Source organism: Capsicum annuum, chromosome 2, assembly GCF_002878395.1.
Source record: "Capsicum annuum cultivar UCD-10X-F1 chromosome 2, UCD10Xv1.1, whole genome shotgun sequence".
In the NCBI taxonomy this organism is placed as follows: Eukaryota; Viridiplantae; Streptophyta; class Magnoliopsida; order Solanales; family Solanaceae; genus Capsicum; species Capsicum annuum.
In genome coordinates, this window is record NC_061112.1 from 137,123,114 (window position 1) to 137,149,456 (window position 26,343).

A 26,343-nucleotide genomic window follows, 5' to 3' on the forward strand; every position below is an offset into this window, starting at 1 on the left:
AATTCAACAATAACAACAACAATGACGAGATAAAAGGTGTGTTTTAACACCAAAACAGCCAACCCAAAGTAAGATTAACAACAACAATATGAAGACCAAACAAACAACAACAAGGATATAACAATGACAACAAGTTACGGGTTACAATACTAGAACCAGAACACCAATGATTAGAACAAAGTAAAGATAGAAAGATAGACAAACAGAGATGTAATATTAACAACCCAAGAACTTATTCTACTCTTGGACCTTTAATACCACACACAACATAAACCAATCTCTTGCGTGACCTCCAGGGAACTGAAATCCCCAAGCAACCAACTTTTCTAAGCAAGCTACCAACAAAAGGATTCAACCTTGCCACAAGGATTCCACCTTGCAAGATACTCTACGGTGCTCTCAAAACATATCATCAAAGTCTAAATGACAAAATGACCTAATTGTTCTATTTATAGGCTAGGGCAACACTTGTTACATAAATGACCAAAAGGCCCTTAATGAGCCCAAACAAAGGGGCTTGGTTTCTTGGACAACTTTGGAGTGTTAAAACTTGTTCTCTACACTTCAAAGCTTCTTCGTTAGTTAGGCAGCCCCACAAGCTCGAGTCTTTCCTCACGTCTTCATATCCCTGAGTGCTAAGATGTCTCTTTGACCCGTATCAATGTGGGACCATGCCTATCTAATGGGTGGTTCATGAGTCAATGGAACTATCTGAGTTCCTTACTGAGATAGATGACTGTATTTGACAGTCCTGATTTCTGAGTTCTTTAATACTGAAACTGCAACTGTGGGTGTGCTCACTTAACCGACATGCCCCAAATCTAAACTGCTGGGGTCCAACCTATAACCCCAGTTGGAAGGGTGTCAATACTGTGCTACGGGTAAAGACCTCTCTGGTCAAGCCTCTCTAACGGGTGACCCTCGCAGGAAGTCAAGCCTAAGGCAGTATAATAGTCAAGCCTATCTAGCGGGTGACAAGCCTTTTCTAACGGGTAACTCCTGCATCTTGCGCTGGCTACGTAGTTTTGGAGTTCAGGAATTGCTCCTAACGACTCTGCCTCTCTAACGAGGAGCCGCCATCCCTGGACTTGCTCGGTGCTAGCTCCTACTCCCAACTGAAAGACTCTGAATTGATTCTTAGCTGAACTTAAACTGAGCTGAATCTGTTACTGATCATATTTCTCGACTGAGTTAAGCTGAATTCACTTGGTTCCGTATCTGACGAAATACTACTGAATCTCATTTTTCTAATTGAACAATACAGAGCTTTGAATAGATTACTCGATTACTACTGGGGTCTGAACTGAACGCTTGAATACTACTAGATCTGAGCTGAGTACAAAACTGAGGCTAGATTACTAGCGATACTGAGATTACTGAGATTTCTTAATTTCTGTATTTGTCTGAGAGTACAGAGTTTTATAACTCACTGAGTTACTGAGAATCGTGGCTTGATTGAGATTATCATGAAAACTGAAATGGGCTCTAGATTGCATCTAAATTATCGGGTATAAATACCCCCAGGACTCGATAACATAAAATTAAAGCACAACCATTCTTGAATTATCAAAACCATGGACATTCATTCACCTTCACAATTACTAAAACATCTCTTCAAACATTTAGAAATCATAAACATGTGATAGTATAGGGAGACATGCTATTGGCTCATACTCTATTCAACAAGGTCTTGCATCAAACACTTAACATGCATTAAATAACACATAATTGGGGGATTTCATGCTAACATGTCACAATTCACTCTCTAAGGATTTTCAACAAACACTTGGCATGCATAGGCTTTCACACAATTGGGGATTTCGAGTCAACATGCTATAATGACTCTAATTCCCTCACACAAGCATTTTATCAAATACATGGGGAGCATGTTTTACTTATTCAATAATTTTTATACTTAATTGACATGAAAACATCACCTAACAAGCAACTTGAAGAGAGTTTATCATGAACATCACATGAATATCACATACTAGGGGCAAAGCTTGAAACCTCATAAACAAAACATGAATTAGAAACTCAATAATAGCATGGACTCCAAATTCTATTCACGTGAATCATGAAAAATCATAAACATAAAATCTTTGAAATTTAGAAAAGGGTTCTTGAGCTTCTTGGATGAAATGAACCCAAGAATCAACATCTACATACCTTGTTATATGGTTCTCGGAAGATTTACGGAGGAATCTTAATGACTTGGGTCTTGGATTAGAAACCCTAAGTCTTGTTCTTGGTTTCTTGAGAAATATTTTGATTTTGGGGAAAAATTGATGAATAAAGAAGTATTTTCGTTATTTAAGGTATAAATCCCTTGTATAGACTGGTTTGGAGCTTTAGGAAATTACCAATTGGTCCTTGAAATTTAAAAACGGAATATGAAAATCCCGATTTCATATGTTGGCGTGACACGGTGGAATCGCGCTAGCTCACTGGAAATTGGACAATTAAGAAACTGGTTGGTGGCGCGATGCGGTGGAAATCGCGTTGCCACCTTGGTTGCGAACTGAAAAAGCACCACGACGCGGTGGAATCGCGTTGGTCTACTAGAAATTGACAACTCTGAAATTAAGCCTTGGCGCGACGCACCATAATCGCGAAGGCTCATTGAATTTTGACGATTGCCATTTTGGCTGGCTCCGCGACGTGATAAAGTACCGGGTGGTACATATAAAATCGATAAACCAACCAATAACACATAAAATCGAATCGAACCGATCGTGCACACCCTTAATACCCGGTGCAAACCTATCAAAACTGAAAAATGCTCTGAATCACCTACTACCGTCCTCACACGAGTCTTTGCATCATCATACATATCATGCATCGCCTTAGTGTACGCTACAAGCACCCCTCTAACCTTTAAGTACCTCCACAAAATCTCCTTGGAAACTCTGTCATAAGCCTTCTCAAATCAATAAACCCATGTGCAAGCCCTTTTTCCTCTCCCGAAATTGCTCATCTAATCTTCTCACAAGGTGAATGGCCTCCGTAGTCAAGCGACCTGGCATGAAATTGAACTGATTTTCAGAGATAGTCACGATCCTTCTCAGCCTCAACTCTAAGTCACGATCCTTCTCAGCCTCAACTCTACCACCCTTTCTCAAACCTTCATAATATGACTCAACAACCTGATACCTCTATGATTATTGCAACTCTGGATGTCTCCTTTGTTCTTATACAAAGGAATCATTGTACTCCACCTCCACGCTTCAGACATCTTCGCTGCCCTAAAAATGATGTTAAACAACCTTGTCAACCAATCCAAACCTGCACCACCAGTGCTCTTCCAAAAATCCACTGGAATCTCGTCCTGCCCCGTCACCCCATCCCGACGCATCCTGTGAATAACCTTCCTACCATTTGTGACCTCCACAATCTCTCATGTAGAGTTATATTGTCGGTAAGTTGAAGTTGTACAATATCTTGTCTAATCATCTCACTCCAATACTTCTCTAGCCTACATCTACCTCTCATCATACCCACTATATTCAACCCCTACACCTTCTCACTAGTGTCACTGCTCTTTTCATCATCACACGTCCAAACCATTTCAGTCTCACTTTCCTCACATTGTCCACCATGAAAATCGCTCCTACCTTATCTAAGATATTCTCATATTTTGATTCCCCCGCTTCTAGTATGTCTACATATTCATTTCAACATCCTCATTTTGCGCATTTTGCATCTTCCGACACATGCGATTTATTGATTGGCCAACACCATAAGATTTTAAGGGCTGCTTGGTATGAGGGATAAGGATAACTAATCCCGAAATTAATTTAGAAAAAGAACATATCCTATGTTTGGCTGAGACAAAATGCGTGAGATAACTCATTCGACATTAATTATTTCAGAATCATAGTATTTTTCTCATCCCTGTTTGAGAGTGGAGTAATTAATTCCGAAATAGCTAATTTCGAAATTAGTGTTTTTGAGATAACTTATTTTCCAACCAAACGACCCTTAGAGCTTCGTTTTTTTTGGTAAACCCTTAAGATTTTATTTTTAGTGCAGAAGGACATACCTCACCTAGTTAATTTAAGAGTATTATTATGTTTAAAAACAAATAAATGACATAATTACTTCATATACATATAATAGTAATAATTTTAAAAGTATAGTTAATTCTAATATAATTACAACTTTATTTTCCATAATTTTAAAAAAATTTGATCCGTAGAGAGAAAAGAAAAAAGAGGTGGAAAGTGGGAGCTCATCATATTGGTCCCAAAAGTAGAAAAAGCAGAAAAGAGGCGAACGGAGAATCAACAGAGACGAAAATGGAAGAATCAACTGAGATATTAGAGAGATCTGTAGCTGCACCGATGATATTCATTATGGTCGTAGCTTTCCAGCTCCTTTCTCGCCATTTCGAAATCAATAAAAAGGTTCTGATGTTAATTTTCGGTTTATCTAAATTCCACATGAATTTCATACATGTTTTGATCTTAATTTTGATTTGGTGAAATAGTTGATTTTAAATGTCCATTGCCGTTTCAATGATTGATTGATTTAATGCCAAGGCTTGAGCTAATTAGATTTGTTCTGTTCAATCATGGATATCTTAACATGTTATTAAATGCTTGCTTATTTTGCCATTGATTTGATTTTCGTTGTATGATATGATATGGTGAATTTAACAGAAAGGTTCTACAAATTCTGAAGATATGCAGTTGCGCGCAGAAATCAAACAGCTGCTAAAGGAGGCAGGTGCCTTTTCACAGTAAGTGAGCTTCACATGTTTTTTTTTTTCCTCTTTTCGTTATCTATTTAAGTTTTGACGATGATGCATGATGATGTTTGGGCCAACTTGAGCTCACACCGAAATAATCCAGAATTCTTAGAGCAAATACTTAAGGTACTGTTATATAATGATTGTTAGCCAAACCACAACTGGTTATTGAAACTCAAGAAATTGATGAACAACAATGGAAATAGAAGATAACAGGAAGAAAACTAGAAGGGGGATGAGAGAAATCATACCTTTTATGCAACAATTCGCATGAACCTATTGCCCACGAGGCGGTATGAGTATAACAACATGTATAATTCTCTGGCCTATTTGTGGTTTAGCCTGTGGACCATCAACTCTACCAGCCTCTGTCCAAATAACTGATCCAGAAGCATTATCTGATTATCCAAGTTCACAACACACACCTCAATTAATCAACTAGGTACCCTCTATGTCGTCTCCCACTAGCTCAACTACATGGATGACCTTATCTACCATGGTCTTGAAACATGTGAAAAGGTCATCTAGCCATTCTCGTCTTTGCTAGGAGTTGAATCCTGAATTTCTATGATCCTTCCCAGTTTCAGTGACTGTTAGGCCACACCATTGGGTGCTCACATGTAGCTTTGGTCATAACTATTATCTTTTCTTTGTACGTCAAGGTATCCTAAGCAAATTTCTATGTGGTGGCTTTTCAAAACTATCCTTGTTTGTAGAGTTACTTACTGTAGTTACACTTGATGGATAAGTACTTGTTGGTAGTCTACAACATGTGATTGAAATAGAAAGCGGAGTGTTTAAGAGGACATATGATAATTTTCTCTTTTCATAATAAACAGAACTGATCTCATCTTTAGGGAAGCTGTATGATATGGAAAAATTGATTATGCCTTCAAACATGTAATTTCAGGCCTTCAACATTTGCACAAGCTGCAAAACTGAGGAGGTTAGCTACAGCCAAGGAGAAAGAACTTGCTAAAAGTATGTCTTATATTCTATTTTCTTTAGGCTAGTTCCTGCTGTATTCACAGTCCATATGTAGGTAGGATCGACTACACTATAGTTGATGGCCTTGTCTTCTGTCTTTTCTCCACTAACTTGCTGACAGGGACAATTTCTTGTCCCACTTAATAAAGTGATTCTTCTTGAATTATATGGCCAATTTAGCAGATTGTGCCGAGATTTATACTGCCTCGAATATAGACAAAATACATTCATTATGCCCCATCCCACCAAACTATATTTATGATGGAAAGAATCACTTTGAAAGAGCTAATGATTCTCATTACCAATAGCATAAGACAAGCATTCTGTGATGGAATCCCAAAATGAATGTAAACTTTCTCCAGAGTACTAAGGTTAACATCACCAGAGAACAATGAGATGAATGCAAGAGTAAGACATTTGCCTTTTGAGGATTAATTGTAAAGGAACAAGGTGCACATACTAACTCTTTCACCTGAACTTGGCTGCTTAGTGCTGCCCTGTCCTATTCTCTTCTAGCACATGAAGGAATTTAGCTTGCGCAGAGATAACAAATTGCTTGATATTTTCAGGAGATATCTGTGATGAGGGGTCTCAGTGGCTGTACTCCTTTCAAAGGGCTAGTGTGTTTTGAGACCGTGAAATGTTGAGTACTTACTGATCAAATGTACATGCCCAAGATGAGGAACTTCAAAATCCCCCACAGCTCATTTTTTTTTTCTTAAAATACTATTTCTTTCTTCTTAAAATATTATTTCTTTCTTTATCAAAAAATAAGTTGCTTTAGTAGCAAATCTCTACTATACTCGGATAGTTGAAGTTTTCTTCCAGAATCTGGACTACATATAACCAAGTATATCTCCTCCTTATAGTAAGACTGGTGAGAAGTTGTGGTTAGTACTTGTCTTTTGCATATTAGTGGCTGTTCAAATATACATACATGTTCAAGCAAAAACACATACAAGCTACAGAGTGATTTGCTGACTCTTCCTTGTTAAGGCAATGTCCTACTAGAACTCAGCATTGATCATGCTAAAACTTTCCAATCATGAGCCAATGGCCAAGTATAACAGCTTGCTGCCTGCTAGAGATCCAAGGAACCCCAAATATTTTTCTAGAGCCTACCCAGTAGATATGCTGACTTGATTTACCAGGCAAAGCAGTCTGTTCTTTACCTGAGTCGATCATGAAAAGAAAAGGGGCTCTCTTTCACAAGATCGGATGAAGTAAAGATAGTTCAGAGAAAATTTATCTAGTATATCTGTGGTTATTCTTCTGACCTCGTCAGTATTGCGCTCCTACCTGAATAAAAGAGCATCTGCAAACCTAATGTTAGTGATTTTTAAGGTTTGGGACCTTAGAAGAAGAACCATGAGAGCTGCTATCTGATTGTCTTCCAATGAAAAAGAGTCTCCATGACCAGAAATACTATTAAGCAGAGCTTGGACCTCCTTAAGTAAGTATTCTTGGAGTATTGAAAAGTAGGTACCGAAGTATGTTAATAAGCACAAACTTTGTGGATTCATTGATTAAACATCAAGTTAAGCATAAACAGCTCCTGCAGAGTAGTAAATTCTTAATTCTTCGGATATAATTCTTGGAAAGAAGTTGTGTTTTGGATTCTGAATTTTCTATGAAAAAAAAACTGTCGATTTGCAATCGTTCATATTAGAAGTTGTAAAACAGATGCTGCTACAATGCTACCAAAGGGATTGATCTAAAGGAGAGAAATATCCACAATTTTATTACTGAAATTTAAAAAAAGTTCACTTCCTTTTTTCTGAAAAGAAATTTAAAGACTCTAGGGATGTCTTATGTTGAACTTAAACAAGGAAGTGAATCAGAGACAGAGATAGGAATGCTGAGATAGTAATATTAGTGGTCTTGAGATCTACAAGCAAGTAAATTTGGTAGTTGGGATGGATTAATCATGGCATCACTAAAGTAGGCTAGCCAAATTGAGGAAAGTTACGTAACAGACTACCTTGCTAACTTGAAGGTGGCTTTCTAGTCTGGTAATGTGACGAGCTATACTCCAAAGTATATCAACTCGCTATTCGTGTTCTCATTTATGTTGATATTTCTTTCTCGACATTTGACTTAATGTACTTGTAACTTACACTTCAGTCTTTATAGCACATACACACTAGTTGGTATTGAGGTTTAGGTATGTTTGTATGCTTACACAATATTTGTTAGTACTTATAATCTTGTAGGAATTGTGTATGAGTGGAAAACATGGAGAATTTTGAGTGTTAGAGAACTTCAACATATTGAATTGGAATGAAATGGGTTCAAGTGAAGTGAAACTGGTAGTGAGGATAAATCATATACTATCCTCAACCAGCTGGGGATTGAGGCATAATAACTCTTGTTGCTGGTGGTGTTCTCTTTATAGCATATTAGTTGGATGAAATTTATCACTAAATTTAATTAGTTCTCATCCTCTGTTGCAGATCAAGAAATGCGCAGCAAAGAGGCGAAATTGTCACATGATGCATACACAAAAGGCCTAACTATTTTACAGGTATTCATTGGATCTGTGTAGTGTTTTTTTACAAGCTTTGTTTAATCTCGAAGAAACTTATTTACCCCCTAATCACACAGGTCTTGATGTACTTCTTATTGATTATCTGGTTTTGGCGTATTCCTGTGGCTTCCATATCTAAGCAGCTCGTACAGCCTTTCGGTAATGTTTCTGGTTTCTACATTGTTGAGCTGTCGCCATTACTTGCACGGCATTTTGTGACCATGATGTATGCTTAAAACTATTGTTTACCCACTTACCAACCTGCTTTGCTCCTCTTCCATTGTGATTTATGATCTATTGCTTTCACCAGCTTTTAGGGAGAGGCCCGTGTTCAGATTTCCATAGAAAGTTATTTGCCTGTGACATACTGATCTGTTGTTCTTCCGCTACTGCAGGCAAGATGTTGTCTTGGCGAGCTGGAGGTCCTGCCAGTGATAATGTTATGGTAATGATTAGTCACAATTGTTTCTCTATTGTCATTTATTCTTTTAGAGGAAATAGTGACTGAAAATAGAGCAGTCCTGTGAGGATATAGTCTTGGGTTTGAATCTCTGACGGTAGAGCCAGAACTTGTGTGACATATCATATAAAAGCAGCTGCTGCTTCGCGTTCATAATACAGCAAAGTTGCTCGTCTTTTGGTTGAATGGCATTTTAATAGTTTGTTTAATGAACTTACAGGTGGGAATTATTCCGTGGTTGATACTGTCTACTAGAGTTGGCAAATCTATTAGCCGAAGAATATTCAAGTAGGAGGAGAAAGTAGAACTGACATCAGTATACACATACACAGACCAATTTTTTTACTTTCCTTTTGACATCTATTATTTTATGTTGTAACTGATTCATTGGGATTTGTAGATTGAATGTGCTATACACCTCTGTAAGGAGTACCCTATTCTTTTTCCACAAGTAGGAACAAATGTAATGAGTTAGACGTCAGTTTTTAAGGTTCTCTATGTCATTCTTAGTCTCTTGTTTAACAAAGTTATATTCATAGTTCTCAAACAATAGAAAATTCAAACCGGAAAGGGAAAAGGAATCGAGTTTCTATCTCCAACAATAATAACTAAAAGTTACTGAATTGAGATGGAATAATGATTACAATTAAAAGAACTCGTAACATTACATAAGCGTAACCAAAATTGTAGCAGTCAATACTTGCTGGAACAGCTAAACTTGATCAAGAAAAAAAAACTCATGTCTGCATCTACATGTATCCCCACCCCCTCCCTCCTCTTCCGCAAACCAACTCAACCCCAAAAAATACATAGCAAAACCCATGTTCTCCCAAAAAGAATTTCCGAAAAATAATACGAACTCAACTCCAAAAAATATTCAAGACGTTGCGGAGTTTGGAGGGAGGGAGATAGTTAGCAGAAAACAGCAATTTTAATTGGATAAAGGAATGAAATAATCATAATTAGGGTTGGAGCCATCATTAACAATTGTTTGCTGATTCAACGATGTACCAAAACCTGTAGCCCCTTTTGTCAATAAATCAAATTCAAGATCAGGACCATTGATAATTGACCAAACATCATCCCACTCAAAATTTTCCCACATGTTCATCTCATTAGACGTTACCATTAATTGTACCTCGTGCCCCATAGAACCTCCAACTTCTTCCATTAATTGTCCCTCGTGCCCCATAGAACCTCCAACTTCTTGGTCCTGATTATATGCAGAACAATTGAACTCAGACGTCATAACAATATCTCTTTCTTGATTATAAGCAGTACTAGTTTTTCCAAGTTGATCATCATTAATTGCAAAAGAACTCCCCCAATATTCATCACAACCTACATTATAGTTTTCTTGATTAGCCCCAACAACTTGTTTTTCACTACTCAGTTGATCACCATTAGCAACTACTTGTTTCCCTCTTGAACTTGAACTAATAACACTGCCCATCTTCAAAAACTCAATTCTTTTCTCAACAGCGGCTAATTTCGTATTCAACTTCACCAACAAACTCTGTTTCGAGTCTCTAGACAAATTCTTAATCCACTCATCATCATCACCGTTATCACAAAACAGAGCAACATTATTACTTTTCGACTTATTCTTGAAGAGACCACCGTCAATTACTTTTCTTTTGCCGGCAACTACATGTTCTTTGTAGGATTGAATAATGGGGTTCAACTCCGTGGGATTTTCAGGCCATGTATCGACTTCTCCGTTAGGAGCAACAAGAATGGCACAAACCTTAACGTCACAGAGAACTGAAAGTTCTCGTGTCTTTTTCACTATCGTCTCTTTTTTCTTTTTGAAATTCGACGCCTTCTTCATGGTGCTGCGTCCCAAGAACAACACCACAACTCAAGGGAGAGAGGATTCAAGTTTTGGATTATTATTTTTTTGGTAAGTTTTTAGTTACCAAAAACACACTCTCTCTCTTTTACTTTTATTTTTATTTTCTCTCTCTCTCTCTCTCTTTATATAGAGACTAGCGCTATCGAGTTAGTTTTGGGCTTGGGTCTGGTTGTTTCTCTTTCACCTTTTCTATTAGTAGGAACTTCAAACTTGGCACCATGTTTGACCCAATCAACATGGCCCTTCTCTTGCTTGATTAATATTCCCCATTTTGGTCAAGTATTAATTTGGAAAAATTACATATACATACATACATACATACACAAGTTAACTATTAAATATTGTGAAAAGTAATTACAAAAATTCCATATTAATTACGTAAAATGCTTACTTTTACTCTCTCTCTCATCCCCTCATATATATATACATATATACATATATATATATATAAGAATAACATTTTTTGCTTCATATTTTGAAATATGACATTAATACTTCCTCAGTTCCAATTTACGTATCATCTCATTTTTAAACAATCTGTAATTTCTGTGACACTAATATAATTTTAATAGTCTAAAAAATATTTTATGTTAACATATCATTTTGTGTGTATTTTATTTTTTTATGAAATATTATTAATCTTTTAATGCTTAGATGACCATAAAAATTAATTATAGTAATATAATAAAATCACGATTGAAACAATGAAGCAAACATGTCCAAATAACTTATAACAACTAATTAGAAGTGATAAAATAAAATTATTATAAAAAATACTTGTGAATTTTTTTTTAAATGGGTCTCATATAAGACATCAAATTAATTTAACATATCAAGAGATAATTTATCATTTTATGTTTAGATTATCTTTTTTATTAAACATTATTAATTTGTTAATACTTAAATGACTTATAATAATTAGGGGTGATATAGTAAAATTACAATTGAAGCAACCGAAGAAGGTAGTACAAAACATCAAGAGTTAATTTATTATTTTATTTTTATTTTTTTATAAAAAATTAATTATGGATGATATAATAAATTCACGATTGAACCAACGAAACAGATATGTCTTAAATGACTTATAACAACCAATTAGAAGTGATATAATAAAATTATTATAAAAAATACTTGTGAAAAAAATTAAATAGGTCTCATATAAGTAATCAAGTAGAAATAAAACGTCAACAATTAATTTATCATTTTATATCCAATTTATTATTTTTATTAAATATTTTTATTTTTTTATTACTTAAAGTGACTTATAATGATTAATTAAGTGTGATATAGTAAAATTACGATTGAAATAAAATATCAAAAATTAATTTATTATTTTATATTTAATTTATTATTTTTATTAAATATATTTTTTTTTTGTACTTAGATAACTTATAATGATTAATTAGGGGTGATATAGTAAAATTACGATTGAATAAAACGTCAATAATTAATTTATCATTTTATATTTAATTTATTATTTTTTATTAAATATTATTATTATTTTTATACATAGATGAGTTATAATGATTAATTAAGGAGTGATATAGTAAAATTACGATTGAAATAAAATGTAAACAATTAATTTATCATTTTATATTCAATTTATTATTTTTATATTATTAATTTTTTTATACACAGATGAGTTATAATGATTAATTATGAGTGATATAGTAAAATTACCATTGAAATAAAACGTCAATAATTAATTTATTATTTTATATTTAATTTTTTTTTTATTATTATTTTTATACATAAATGAGTTATAATGATTAATTAAGGGTGATATAATAAAATTACGATTGAAGCACCTGAAGCAGGTAGCACAAACAAGCATGTTAAGGAGCTGCCTGCTTATACCCATTTATAAGTAAGTAGAAAATATTTGAAAAAAAAAGACACATAACACTATAGATATGACCCTTTTCCCTTGGTGAAATAAAATTTTTATTTATTAAATTTGCTTAGTAGAAAAAAAAATTATTTGTTAAAGTTTTAAATTAAAAAAATATTATTTGTTGAAGATATAAAAGAAAAAAACTTATTAAATTTTACTTTTCACTTAGAATTTTTATTGGAACAATTACACAAAAAAATATACACATAGCAAATATATATTAATTTCGTGGCCAAAAAACACATTATATTTTTGTAGTCCAAAACCTCGATTTGGTCACACAATGAAAAACTAACCTTTTTGTTTTTTGTATAATATTCTATGCATATGTATATTGTATTGTATATTGTGGTATATACAATACAATTTTGTTTTATGTATTGCATAATGTTATATATACAATTACTCAATAACATATAGGCTATTTTTCTGAAATCCAACAGTTTAGAATTTAGTTATATAAAATCTCGACAGTTTTGTAATTTACGTAAAATCTCAATTTTTAATTTATTATCGTAAGCATAGCTAAAACTTTCTATACATCACCATATGATATATATAAGTGTTGATACATAGCTCTCATATATTAATATCACAACGATACACACAGAAACATATATGAGACTGATGTATCAATAACATAACAAGCATTTCAATACATGATTTTTGTAGATTTGCAACCAAACACATTTTTATTATGTATTTGTAATCTAATATTCAGTAAGATACATATCTTTTGTAGATTTAGTGGAGGATCACATAATGTATCCTCTTGTCCCCTTCTATCAGATACATCAATCTTATGTATCTCCAAACTCTATTAATAGATATAAATCATTCGAGATTTGTATATGAATCTGTACGAATCATTCGAGATCTGTTTATACATTCAAGATATTATGTAAATTTTTCTTTATTTGCTTGTGAGATCTGAATCAAAATAATAATAAAGTAGAAAAATACAAAGTAAAGATGGCAGAATCAAGAACCTATCCGTTGTTCGGATTGAGGAACAATTTTTACATAGGTGCTTATCAAGCCGCAATTAACAACAATGATATACTTAATTTCTTTCAAAAAAATGTTGTTGAAAGAGACATTATTGTTTACCGTTCTTGTATTGCATTATATGTAAATTCTTTTTTCTTATTGCAACTTGTAATTAGTAAGATCAACATGCGTATTGGGAAAGAATCCGACGAAGAACTTTTATCGGAAGATTGAGAATTAAGCTTTTGTGGCGGAGAGGTTGAAGTTTTTTTCATAGCTTTTAATAATTTTCCTTAAAGGACAAAATGGAATGTGTATGGAATTCGAGGGTAGATGTGATGTACCAAAGATTTGAAGACCTAAAGTGAAATTTAGGATTTTTGTAGTCAGGAGTTGGGATTTTAGGCAATAATAGTAATTTAAGGTGTAATATTATGTAAATTTTCCTATATAAGGTCAAACACATCGTTAGACTCCTAAACTTGACACGAACGTTTACTCTGGCACCTATAGTGGGCTGTGATCATTTTAAAAACCTAAACCAACCATCAACTGTGTAATTTTGACACTTTACAATAAGCTAATCTATGATCTATATCTATATCTATCTATATTTATAATCTACTAGTTTAGAGTACGCGCTTTGCGCGTGAACATTTTTTTTAAAAGAAAAATTCAATCAACATTTCGATTAGAAATTTTAACTATAATGAAAAATTCAATACATTTTATAAAATTAAAATTTATTTAATATAAAATTGAGATGTAGTTGACATACTCTCCAAATTTGTTATATTTTTTAATCAATATCAAATGCTAGGTAGCTATAATTTTTGTAGAAATCATATTAGATATTGAACAATGATTTGAATAAAAAATTCTTTAAAGAGAAAAGTAGATCAACTCAATTTCTCCGAAAATTCATACAAATTTATGTCTGCCCACTATCTCTTGACTTTAAATGTCTACTTCAATTCTATGGAATAGTTCCGTTTGCATGTCAATACTTTTCCACTGCCTTGAGCACATTTATTATAAAGATCAAAGTACACGTCATAACCCATAGTAAAAAGGAACATGGACAATTATATAAACCAACATATGAATACACATATATACAATTTTAAGTAACACATGAGTATCGACAAATTAATAAAAACAACAAAAACTCTTCTGTCCAAACTCCAAACTTAATACCTTATGCAAAACCCTTTTATCTTTTTCAATCAAGCTCACCTCCAATGCCTTAAATATAGAATATGTTCAATAAAATATACAACATAGAGTTCAATGAATTTGGTGTGAGATCACTCCACAAAACTCCCCGAGATCTCAAGCCTATTTCTCTTTGGAAGTCACCAGAAATAATTAATAAAAATGAAAATTAACATAAAGAATTAATAAAAATATGTGTAAAAATTAATAAAAATAGGTTTTAACTTTTAATTTTAAGAAAAAATAAAATCAACGTAAAGAGCCTTAAAGATTGAACCCTTAGAGTTTAAATACTAAATTTGCTTCTACTAATATACTAATATCTTCCTCTTCAAATCTCATCCTACTGTAAGAAATAATTAAATTTAACTTAATCAAAATAATCACATATTTTTTTTAAAAAGAAAAAGCATGAATATTTTATCAAAAATAGAGAAGAAAGGAACTAACAATATCGTATATAGTTCCACTAACTCGTTTAAAGCCATATTTCATCTAGCGTCTCTTCTCAATTAAATTGTTAAATCAACCTATCTTCTCCTGATGTTCAAACATTCCTACATACATACATACTAAGATTGTCAATAACCAACATGCATATAATTAAAGCAAAAAATGATAGCATTAAAAGAAGATTATTATATCTTTATGTCTAGTGTTTTTTGTTGCATTGGCGTGATATAATGAAACTCTTAATTTACATATAATAATATTTGATGTAAGACTGATATGATTTTGAATAACACATACAATTGGATGTATTTGATGTGGGATTTGTTGATCTAACAAAATGAAGTATGACTTTGAAATTTTAATCGCACATGCAGTTCAATTGTTCATTGTTTAGGAGCCCTAAATTTATTAAGATTTGAAAGCTCTTGTTTTACTGTAGCTTATGCACCACAAATACACAAATATACAACGACATTAAAATATAAAGAAATTGGATAAAGATTTTTTTTTTTCAATAAAATTGTAGAGATATTTATTATAAAGTTGAGCTTGTCATCTTTCTTAAAGATGAATGATCACAAAATTAAATATTATCAGAGTATTTCTCGAGAATCTAAATTTTCTGAAAATTTGCGATCAAGTATATTGTTTATATATGTTACTTTACTTTTTAATAATATATATAAGAGAAGAAGTGAGGGAGAGAGGGTTTTCAGTTTTGGACTTTTTCTTTTTGGCACTTAAGTTTTCTGTCTGTGGCATAAAGTTTTTTGAGTTTACAATTCAGTTTGGTTCGAATATCATCTAAAAAGAAATCAAACCCGCTACGTACATCATTCTTTTTGTTTGGTTTGTCTCGTGACTCTATTAGAGTTATCAATAAATTTTTTGAAATAATATCAACGATATTGCTTTACATTTGACTTTATACAATCAATCTCCGCCAAATAAATTGAAACAAACTGTGGACACTTACCTTTTTCAAAACTCAACTCTACTTTACAGAAATATAATAAATTGAAACGGACTGCGGACACTTACCTCAACTCTACTTTACGAGAATATATTGGGCATGTTATTGTTGTTGTTGCTTGGTTGCGCGGACACTTACCCTTCCCAAACTCTACTTTACAGGAATATATTAGATATATTATTGTTTTTGTTGCTTGGTTGCTTTTATGTGATTGTCAGCTAACCTTTAATACTAAAAGTATCATCAAAACATATGATACTTTCATATGTTAAGAAGTATGATGAAAGATTGAATGCTTAGCTTTCATATTTCTCATGGTTAAATGATTCTGTAATTTAGAAAATTAGATCCGATTTGGAGGATTCTCTTATTTGCATGGACGAAGAGAACTATAACTAACTTTTGTTAGTTGATTAAAACTAGTTAACAAGCCTCAAGTGTTCGAGGTTTTAAGATATTGAAGCTGGTTTTACAAATAAGTAGTGCATGTTTGGACTGAGGTGTTGAAACCAACAAGAAGCAGTTGATGTGCCTTTTCTTTCTAAACAGACATGAATATATCCTAAAAATATTAGAAAAATACATAACTAAAAAGACCATAAAAATGGGACAGGAAACTTATGGTATTTTCCCCCGCTGATTTTAACTCATAAGCCAATACTTTTTGTATTTAACAACTAAGTAGATAAAAGCCAAAAATTACTTATAAGATAATTTGACCATCATCGGCCGAATATCCATTGAAATGCAACAAAATGCATGGAGAACATCCCATTGAAATCATACACAATGGAGCTAACAAAATTTTCTACAACTCCAACAAGTGCTTCCCAAAAAGTCAGATTCTATTCGGGTCAAAAACTGCTCACTACTATCTGCAAACATCACAAAAAGGCGAATTAGCGATAGCAGAAGAGAAACATACAAGATAGCGCAAATAAGCTTTAACTCGCAATGCTCATTATGAAGTCCAAGTGCCACCATATACATTCCCATTACCTGCAAGCAACCCTCAAGATGTAACTACTCTGGAACGTCATCGTGTTTCCCAAAGTGGACAGCTGAAACAACGAATGATTTATGAGACGCTGAGCATGAAGGAAAATCATCACAGAGAAGAAAAAATGAAATGAGACACATAGCAGCTCCATAAATAATCTCACCTCGTAGCATAAGATGTTCCCAGTTTACATAATTACACCTCAGTATGTTAAGAAGATAAAGAGTAGAAGATGATACCTGTATAAATTATCTCATGTGACCTCCTCCACCACCATGCTAAGCTGTACAGGAGAATCATGACTTGATCTTATCACAGCCAACTCCACAGATTCTCCAACATTATTCCACATGTTTTCAAATAGCTATTGACGATTTGAATAAGAAAAGAAGAAGAATTGTCAATATCAATAGGAAATTGCATTTTTGATTGCATGTATGTTCTCTTCTTGTTTTAGTCGACAGATTTTGTGTGTGTATGCATTGTATTACATTCACTTGAATGCTAAGTTGCATTGGTCAACTAGAAGAAAAAGAGGGTTTTCAGCAGAATAGCACATAGCTATCAGAGAGCCTGCTCGGTGCAATGAAAACCAAATAATCAACTAGTAATAGCATCAAATAGAACTGACAAAAAAGACATGCCAGACAAGGTTGTCTTCGCTTAGCCATAGTCTGGCATACCAATTTGGGCCTCTATAACTGTCAGGAAAAGTCATACTTTGACATGAATTGTTTACCCAATCTCATCCAAATAATAAGTGGGATTAAGTGAGTGAACCTACACAGTTTCGAAGAAAAGATGCCCCCTAACCTGGTATTTTGTAGTTGTTGCATCTAACTATGATTAAGACTAGCACCAACATATTATCAAACCGGTCAAACATATACTCTTTAAAGACAAAAAAACACACATATCAGAATCAGTTTCTTCCTGAATTTATATATGTTCTACTTTCCTACCATGTAAAGCTTACCTAGTAACGATGAGCCGTTTGACAAATAAAAACACAGAGTAACTTGACCTCTGTAAGTCATCAACTGGTTGAGTTGCCAGATGCTCGGTAGTTTAAAATTTCAATAATATAGTTGACCAGATGGAGAATACACAAATCAATATTCATAAAACTATTAAAATGAAGGCTAGATTTAATGCATATGTAATGTCCCAAACTATAGACCAAAAAGAAAATAGGAAGAATGAAACACAAAAGGAAGTGTATTTCATTCACTACTTCACAGAAACTATAAAGACTTCCCAAATTTTAGCCTAACACTTTAGGGCATTGGATGTTAATGAAAAGAACGGAAAACCAAAATTAGCATCTCACAGCAGCCCTGACTAGCTACAGACTAAAGCAGTTGGTTACATAAATAATGGATAAACCATAGGGTGGTCTACTGGTTTCTCTAGTTAGATAGGAACAATAACAACAATAGTATCCACCACTTAAGTGACAAGAAAAACATGCATGATAGACATTTTGCATACTGCATTGGAATGATAAACACAAAGCAAGTACAAACGGTCAACTATGATAAAGATGAACATGTTAACAGACATAACTCCAAACTTGTGAAGAAGCAACTACCATACTCTCAGAAAAATTAGTAACTTTGTATTGAAATAATAATGAAAAACCCAATCCACAACCACTAGAAGACGCCAACAAGCAGATAAGAGACCCGTGAACACTTCTCCCATCCCAGCTCAATGAAGAATCTAAGTAACAGACACTTAACAATAACAAGAGGAAAGGTATTATACCTCCAAGAAACTGTGAACCCTTTTGCCAGCAAATTGAATTATAACATCATTGTGTTTTATCCCAGCAGATTCAGCAGAAGAACCCGGTACAACCTAATCGACAGTTCAAATTATCCAGCACAATTGATAAAAATAATATAATTACAATTAACAACATACATGGTTGAGCAGTAACTTCTAGTAACATAACATAACAACCTGTGCGAAAAAGTTGAACTACGAACTGTGTTGTTTACTAAGCATAATTGGTGGTGTTTGCCATTCTTTACACTTTTCATATGTCCTACATCAAATTTGTGTTATTACTTGCCTTTTTGCAGCATAATGCTCTATGTCTTGCATTTGTTAAATCTTTAAACTTTCAGCATTTACAAATTAAAATGAAGTGTTTTTCTTTATGCACATACTAACATGGACAGTGAGGATTCATAGAGCCAACTCAAACTTGTTTGGAATTGATGCAGTTATTGTTTTTCTTTATGCACATCTTATAAAAACTGGCACCTCACATCCATCAGAATGCCTTGCACCCAGACCTGGCCTATTCTACCCTAGTGCTATTATATGCCTTCTTACTTTAACAACTGTAAAATAGAGGGGCATCAATAGCATCCGAGGAACGATATTCCACAAAAAAGCCGCAATACAAGAGAACATACCTCTTCAACAATGACACCTTTCAAGACGTCAGGGAACTTTGGAATAATATTTTCCAGAATATCAAGGTCAGCTGTATAAAGGTTAGTTACTTCCATCCCGAGCCAAGGTCGACGTGATTGCCTGTGATACAAATAAAACTTAAGATTAATACAAGATATCTGTGATTAAATTTCTATAAGCCTAAACTCTCTCCATTTTTCCTCATTATATTTGACATGTACAAGCAGATTATCAAGTAGCAAGAGTTATTTGTTAACAATCAAAAGATAATAAGCGGAATAACTTAACATTTTGGTAGACTGACACACACACTCTCTCACACACACACACAAAAGAAACAAAGGTCCATTATGAATTCGAGGCACAACACGTCCAAAAAATCTCCAGAAATAAAGGTAATAATTATATTTCTTTTGCAAATTTTTCTATTCAATCACTTGCAGGTTATTATAGATTCTTTTTACACAATTGTTTGAACTTGACTGAAGTGGGAGGACTTTTCGGCAGATGCCTGCAAAGCTGAAAAGAGAAAATGCTAATCAGTTTATAGGTTACTCATCATGATCCATCCTTCTCTTCAAACCTTTCATGTGCCCTACTTTTCAAAATCACCACTCATAATTCTTTTGGACAGATACCAGGCTCTTACAATACTGACTGTAATAAGTTGCACTTTTAAACCCCCCAAAATACAACTTGAGTAACAGTTTAAGCGACATTAAAGATAAACAAAGAACTGGATTAAGGTCTATATATCAGCAGAGTAGCTGACTCTCTAGTTTTCAGAAGATGATCAATTCAGTAACACTTAAAACACAATAAGACCTCACAACTTGAGGCATCAATTGAGGATATGTTGGCGGGATCTGTAGTTTTCTGATTTTTCTTTTCCTTTATATATTAAAAGCAAAACCTGTTCATAGAAGAGTTTTTAATTCTCTTTTTTATCAGATTAATATAAATCACTTCCAATTTTTTTTTAAAGCACCAAAACAGTTTACCAACTCCGTGTAACCAAGTATAATAGGGAGGAGACGGAAGCGAACTCCTCCCACGAACTCATGCACATGCTCTTTCTTTATGCCCATCAGGATGGCCTCTGTCTGATTGTATCAGGCAAGACTTCCGATGATTACGCCACTGTTGAATACGTAGCAAACAGTACTGCAAAGACAAGGTTGTTCTTGTTCCTAAGAAGCGGCAACAGCAGAGATTGCTCTCCCTCTTTGAGCTGTTATATGGATGGACTGGTTGTTTTGAAGAAGTTGCACATGGTGAAAAGTATTTTTATGGTCACTGGCCAACTTATTAGATTGAATGCTAGCAGTTTTCTCAAACAAATGAGGCCTAGACCATACTTCTAAGTTTCGCGTGCATCAACTATAATTACATTTCTCATTGTCTAATCAAACATCAGTATAAGATCTTGTTCTGAACAACAAATCAAATACAGTACAATTTGTATAACTACAACGGAGTCCTATTCACTTAATTTCACACCAAATATTCACTTCATATGCCTGTTTTTGCCGGTTTCGAGGCATCAAGCATCCCAAAGACCATTAACAATGACTTAAAACATGTCCTTTGAGTCACATCAATATAATCTCAGTTAGAAAACAATCAGTTGTTAGTGAACATTTTAAGATAAATTTGATAAGGGTGTTCATTAGAAAATCAAAGGGAAGAATTGTCAATACTTTAGTAAACGTATATAAGCAGTTGTTTAGTGTTAAGCAATTCTTTAGCGGTCGCCACTGAAAGTACAAAAGTATGTAATCTGAACAAAGCACAATCATATAAAATCACATATGAAAGGTAAGTGTAGACGTGACCAAGTGGAAAATAACAGCTAGACTACATAGTATGTTTCTTTTCTTAATAAGGTAAATAATTTCATTGAGTGAAAAACTCCGACACATAAGCCGAATATGTTCAGTGCAAGATATGTCACAGAAATATCAGCCGTGTCAACAGGATCCATAATGCAATTTGAGACATCATGCGTGCTTTAAAAATTATTGAAGAGGTGAGATCCAAGCACATTATCAAGCAAATTACAAAGGCAGAGAAGTGGAGCATACCCATATTTCTTATAATGCTCCCACCATATGGAAGCTATATTGATTGGCAAAAACGCAATAGCGCCTGGATCATGAAAGCACATACCAATGACTTCTCCATAGCGGTTAATAAGTGGCCCCCCAATACCGCACTTCAATAAGAAGGAAAAAGCCCTAAATTAGCAATATTTTACTAAAAAACTAACATACAATAGCTATAGATATCATTTGCCATTGATTAAGAATATACTCCCCCCGTTTTGTAATAAGTGGTGCTTTTAGCGAGGGCAAATCCTTTAAGAAAATTACTCACTCCTAGAAAGTAAGAAGTATTTTTACTAACTTACGCTTAATCAAGTGTCCTGCAAAAGAAGTAGCTATTCAATGATTTCTCCACACCAATTATTTTGAAACAAAAGGAAAAGGTGAAAAAGCCACTTATTTGAAACGAAGGGAGTATTCACAAGAAAAATGAACAAAGTCAGTAACTAGTAACTACCAAAGTAAGAGATAAGTGTGAGACAGATTTATTTGAAAGTGTGAAAGAGAGTTACTCTAATAATTCTGCAAGTCGCCACGAAAAGCTCTTTACAATCAAAATAGTCATCGTTGTCGCACCGACCAATGCTACAAGGCACAAGGATCAACCACAAAAAAACTGAGAGAGAAGTCCCAATAATCAACATGTCAATCAGGTATGCAATAAGCAATGTGTATGTAAAAGTGTCTCTGTGTTTTAAGAACCTACACATTATGTTAACGAAAACAACTTACTTAGCGAAATGAGAAAACATAATTTTACCAACCATAATCCACCATAACCCCTATGCATTTCAAATATAAGAAAATAAAGCAAGGATTCAGAGAGTTTCTACCCTCTCAATAACCAGTGTAAATTTATCAGCTTATGAAAATGATTCCAACTTGCACTAGATGTATTAGACATCGTCAGTCAAAATACACGGCAGTGGCAAAACTGACCAAAAATTATGCGTTGCTTACTGGACCAAAATGATGTAGTCTACAATCAAAAACAAGTCGCTTTCTCAAAAGACGTGCAATTACAAAAACGAAGACTCAAAAAGAACAGGTGCATAGCACAAAAATCATTTACTTACAGGCAAGATGCAAATATTGACTTTCTAGACAAATAGAGAACTCAAAACTACAATTTGAGAAACTCAACGTACAAAATCAACTTAAGCTCTCAAAATGCATGATACAACCTGATAGAAAGGGAAATTACCAAGGCAGAAGAAACAGTATAAGCACCAATTACAATCTTTAGGACCTTCTAAATTAGGACTGCCTAGTTTAGCCTAGTAGTGTATACAGGTCGAGAGTTGAGGGGTTCTACTAGTTAACTAAGTCTTTTTACAACTTTGAGGCTCCAACGAGAGCTAAACATTCCCTCCTGCAATTTTTTTCCTGAAATTGGTAACTTTCTCCAGCAACATGAAATCGTCTTATCCAATTCATAGCCACCATCTCAACGCCATGCCCATTTTGCATCTCTTAATTGATCAACAAGTGGCAACATCATCTTAAGTTCCTGAATTTCTTAGCATAACACATCTTAACAAACACACAAACTACTTATTATCCCAAACTATTTGTACCCAAACAGAAAAGCGTACGCCTTTTGTTTGCTATAAGTAAAGGTGCAATAACCAAAATCAGTAGTAGATGAAATTTATTATTTTAGGCCTCATGAACTTCTCTCTCCCACTCCTTTAATTTTAAGGAGGTGATTGAAATAAAGTAAAAGTCAAATAAAACACCACCTGAATTCACCAGTAGCAGCCGTGATATCAAACGGCTTCTTATAAAAACGACCAACCGCAATAACTGCATCTCCCGGAATAAGTTCGACTGAATTCGAATGCGGACACTTCTCCTCAGTACCCCGGAGCTGGATCGGATCAATCGTGATAGAATCACTTATATGAGCCAGGGATGCACTGGGAAGTGGTGTATCTGATTGAATCTTTATGGTAGCAACATTGTAGTGGAAGTCATATGCCTCGATTTAACCATCAAATGATCTTCCATCAAACAGGTGGACAATAATCTAAATATATAGTTACAATTACAAAACATATGGCAAGGATTTGGTTAGAAATGACATACAAAGAACTGCTAATAATTAAGATATAAGCAAATATGAATTCGGTGAAGAAGCAATAAGACAAATTTGAGGACGGGATAAAAATAAACCACCAACCTTGACATTATCCGCTATAGAATTTCTACTTGTGGAACACCTAAGGAGACTTGCAGTGGTTAATATTATGCTATAAGTGTTAAAACTTTCTATAATAGTCCCAGAACATTGAAAGATCTCCTCTTCCCCTGACAATGAACGTAAAAGTAACAATAATAGAGGTAACATGTTAACATGAGTTGGAACTAAAAAAAATAATAGGAGCGGAAAAAATCCAAGTCTCCAACCAATAAAGAAACAAGCATTGAAGCAAGCAGCAAATATGAGAAAAGAAATCAAAACTATCATGAACAAATACCTGAGTATGATTCAAGACTGACGACGGATGTGGAAACTCTTAAAGCTGCACTCTTCGTGTAAACATCTAAGTACCTGTTTTGAGGATACAAATAAAAGCTTTGTTCCTTTCGACTCAAAGTTATTGATTCACGTACATCATCAGGACCTACATAATTTTCAACAAAACAACATTAGAAAATGAATTTTGATAATAAAAAGAAGTTAGAGGATAAATTTTACGGAACTCACTGTACGGTGGCTCCCTCTTCCAGGGAGTGAAAGCATCCTTCCGCTTCCTTTTGTAACTATCAAGATTCATAATTTACCTACAAAATAAGCGATATTACCCTTATATACCCATTTCACTGATTAAAAAGCAAACAAATATTGATATGCCATCAAAATCAACATTAATTATAATCTGATTTGAACACCTCTGAATATTCAACTCAAATCGTATCGTGTCCTCTCCCATATCACCACATCAATAAAACATACCACAAAAGAGCATAAAAAAAATTCAGATACTCCAACATCACTGGACAGAAGAAACTAAACCAGGTCAGAATACGTAAGGAACAACACAAGCATGCAGCAAAACAACATCGATAAGAAAAACACATTCGAATACAAAAACACCAAGGAGCAATAGAACCCCAAAAAAAAAAAAAAGACATCAGCAGCATATAAAATAAAACCAGACGAAAGAAGCCTCCCACGTTGGTCTATCTCCTGCATTCCATGTTTCCCAACTGAAATTACAATATGCAATTTTTTGTGTAGAGAGAGAAGAAATCGTGGATAGGTGCATGATCGAAAAAAAGGTTGTACATGGGCATTGTCGAGGAAAGGTAAATTATACAATCTGGATTTGAGCCAAAATTAGGTTTTAGCTCTTAGTTTCAATTGTTACAGATTATACGAGCTTAGTGTTTTTTGCTTTTTGTCACATTCGCAACCTTGTCCCCTTTTCTAAGGTAGACTAGAAGCACGACAACGGTTTATAGATTGGCTGCTATCAATCAATGCCTGTGTAGCACTATCACTAGTTTAGTTAATTAGTTACTTAGCTTAGCTCAAATCACTGTTTGTGCTTGAGTTTAACAAGCACACACAAGGAAGAATCCAGAAAAAAAACAATATCAAAGAAGGCTCTCAAATATATGATGTTAGCAGAGTAAAAAACGGCAGAATAAGCAAATAAAAACGTATCGATTGAGAGAGCCTGCGAAAACAAAGAAGCATACAAATCTAAGCGAACCAACCTTTATTTATACACAAGGTTCTCGGATTTCTACTTTACCTAGAGGAGCATGGTTGTGTCACTACGGGCCGCCGAAAGATATTTTACTATGTATAGTAAAGTTTTAATTATGAATTATAACACATCAATACATAAAATATATTAACTACTTGGTAGTATTTTATAAGTCTTACAAGATAATTATATATTCTCTTACTAAATCGCCATAACTATTATTTGTTTTTATTTTCTCCTTCTTTTTTATTTGTCAACTTATTATTTGAAGTTAAACTAAATTAATATTTTAAATTTAAATTTTAAGTGTTTCAAAAATTATATAGAAAAAAAAATTATAGTTATCATTTTTCATATTAATTTAAATTATTTGACTTTAAGAACACGATAAAACATACTTATGTAGATATTTTATTGAACTTTACTTTTGTATATGTTCCTTTCATTCAAATGTGGAGTCGTTTGTTAGAGTATATAAAAATAATGTTAATAGAATGTATTAATAATGTTTGTATTAATAATGCTTATATTAGTGATATTGATATTATTTATGCTAACATTATTTCTTATACACTTTTTTATGTACAGTGTACTGTATTAAAACCTGTATTTTCAATTTGATGTATTTAAACCAAAGTTTAAAAAAAGATGAATTGCATATATACATCTTAGGATTCACCCGGGATCTAGCATGAGCTCAATATATATTTATTTGTCTCAATTTTTGTGATACAAAATGAATTTAGATAATCAATCATACTTTTAATATGTTTTTAGATATTTTAAGTTGTTAATATTGTAATTTCTAATATTTTTATGTAATTTTTAAATAATATATGTTACTCTCTTTATCTAAACTTTTGTGACATTGATAATCAATTATATTTTCAAAATAATCTAAGTTTTTAATTATTGTGATTTATAATATTTTTCTTCTATTTCAATTTAAGTGACACTGATACAATTTCGAGAGTCAACCAAATATTTA

The 26,343-nt window shown here is 33.5% G+C and overlaps 2 protein-coding genes and 1 pseudogene across 2 annotated transcripts; 1 reads left to right on the plus strand and 2 right to left on the minus strand.

Annotated features, from left to right (window-relative positions):
* Positions 1-4,176: 4,176 nt before the first annotated feature.
* On the plus strand, positions 4,177-9,250 carry LOC107859783 (protein GET1). The gene is made up of 7 exons (XM_016704890.2): positions 4,177-4,406; positions 4,662-4,741; positions 5,661-5,731; positions 8,191-8,261; positions 8,342-8,423; positions 8,660-8,709; positions 8,945-9,250. Exons 1-7 carry the CDS (start codon positions 4,299-4,301, stop codon positions 9,014-9,016), a joined length of 534 nt encoding a protein of 177 aa, XP_016560376.2. The 5' UTR covers positions 4,177-4,298; the 3' UTR covers positions 9,017-9,250.
* Positions 9,251-9,373: 123 nt separating this feature from the next.
* LOC107859782 (agamous-like MADS-box protein AGL81) lies at positions 9,374-10,766 on the minus strand. Its single transcript, XM_016704889.2, has one exon. The coding sequence runs from the start codon at positions 10,553-10,555 to the stop codon at positions 9,656-9,658; it is 900 nt and encodes a 299-aa protein (XP_016560375.2). The 5' UTR covers positions 10,556-10,766; the 3' UTR covers positions 9,374-9,655.
* Positions 10,767-17,182: 6,416 nt separating this feature from the next.
* LOC107858263 lies at positions 17,183-25,334 on the minus strand (annotated as a pseudogene).
* Positions 25,335-26,343: the final 1,009 nt, after the last annotated feature.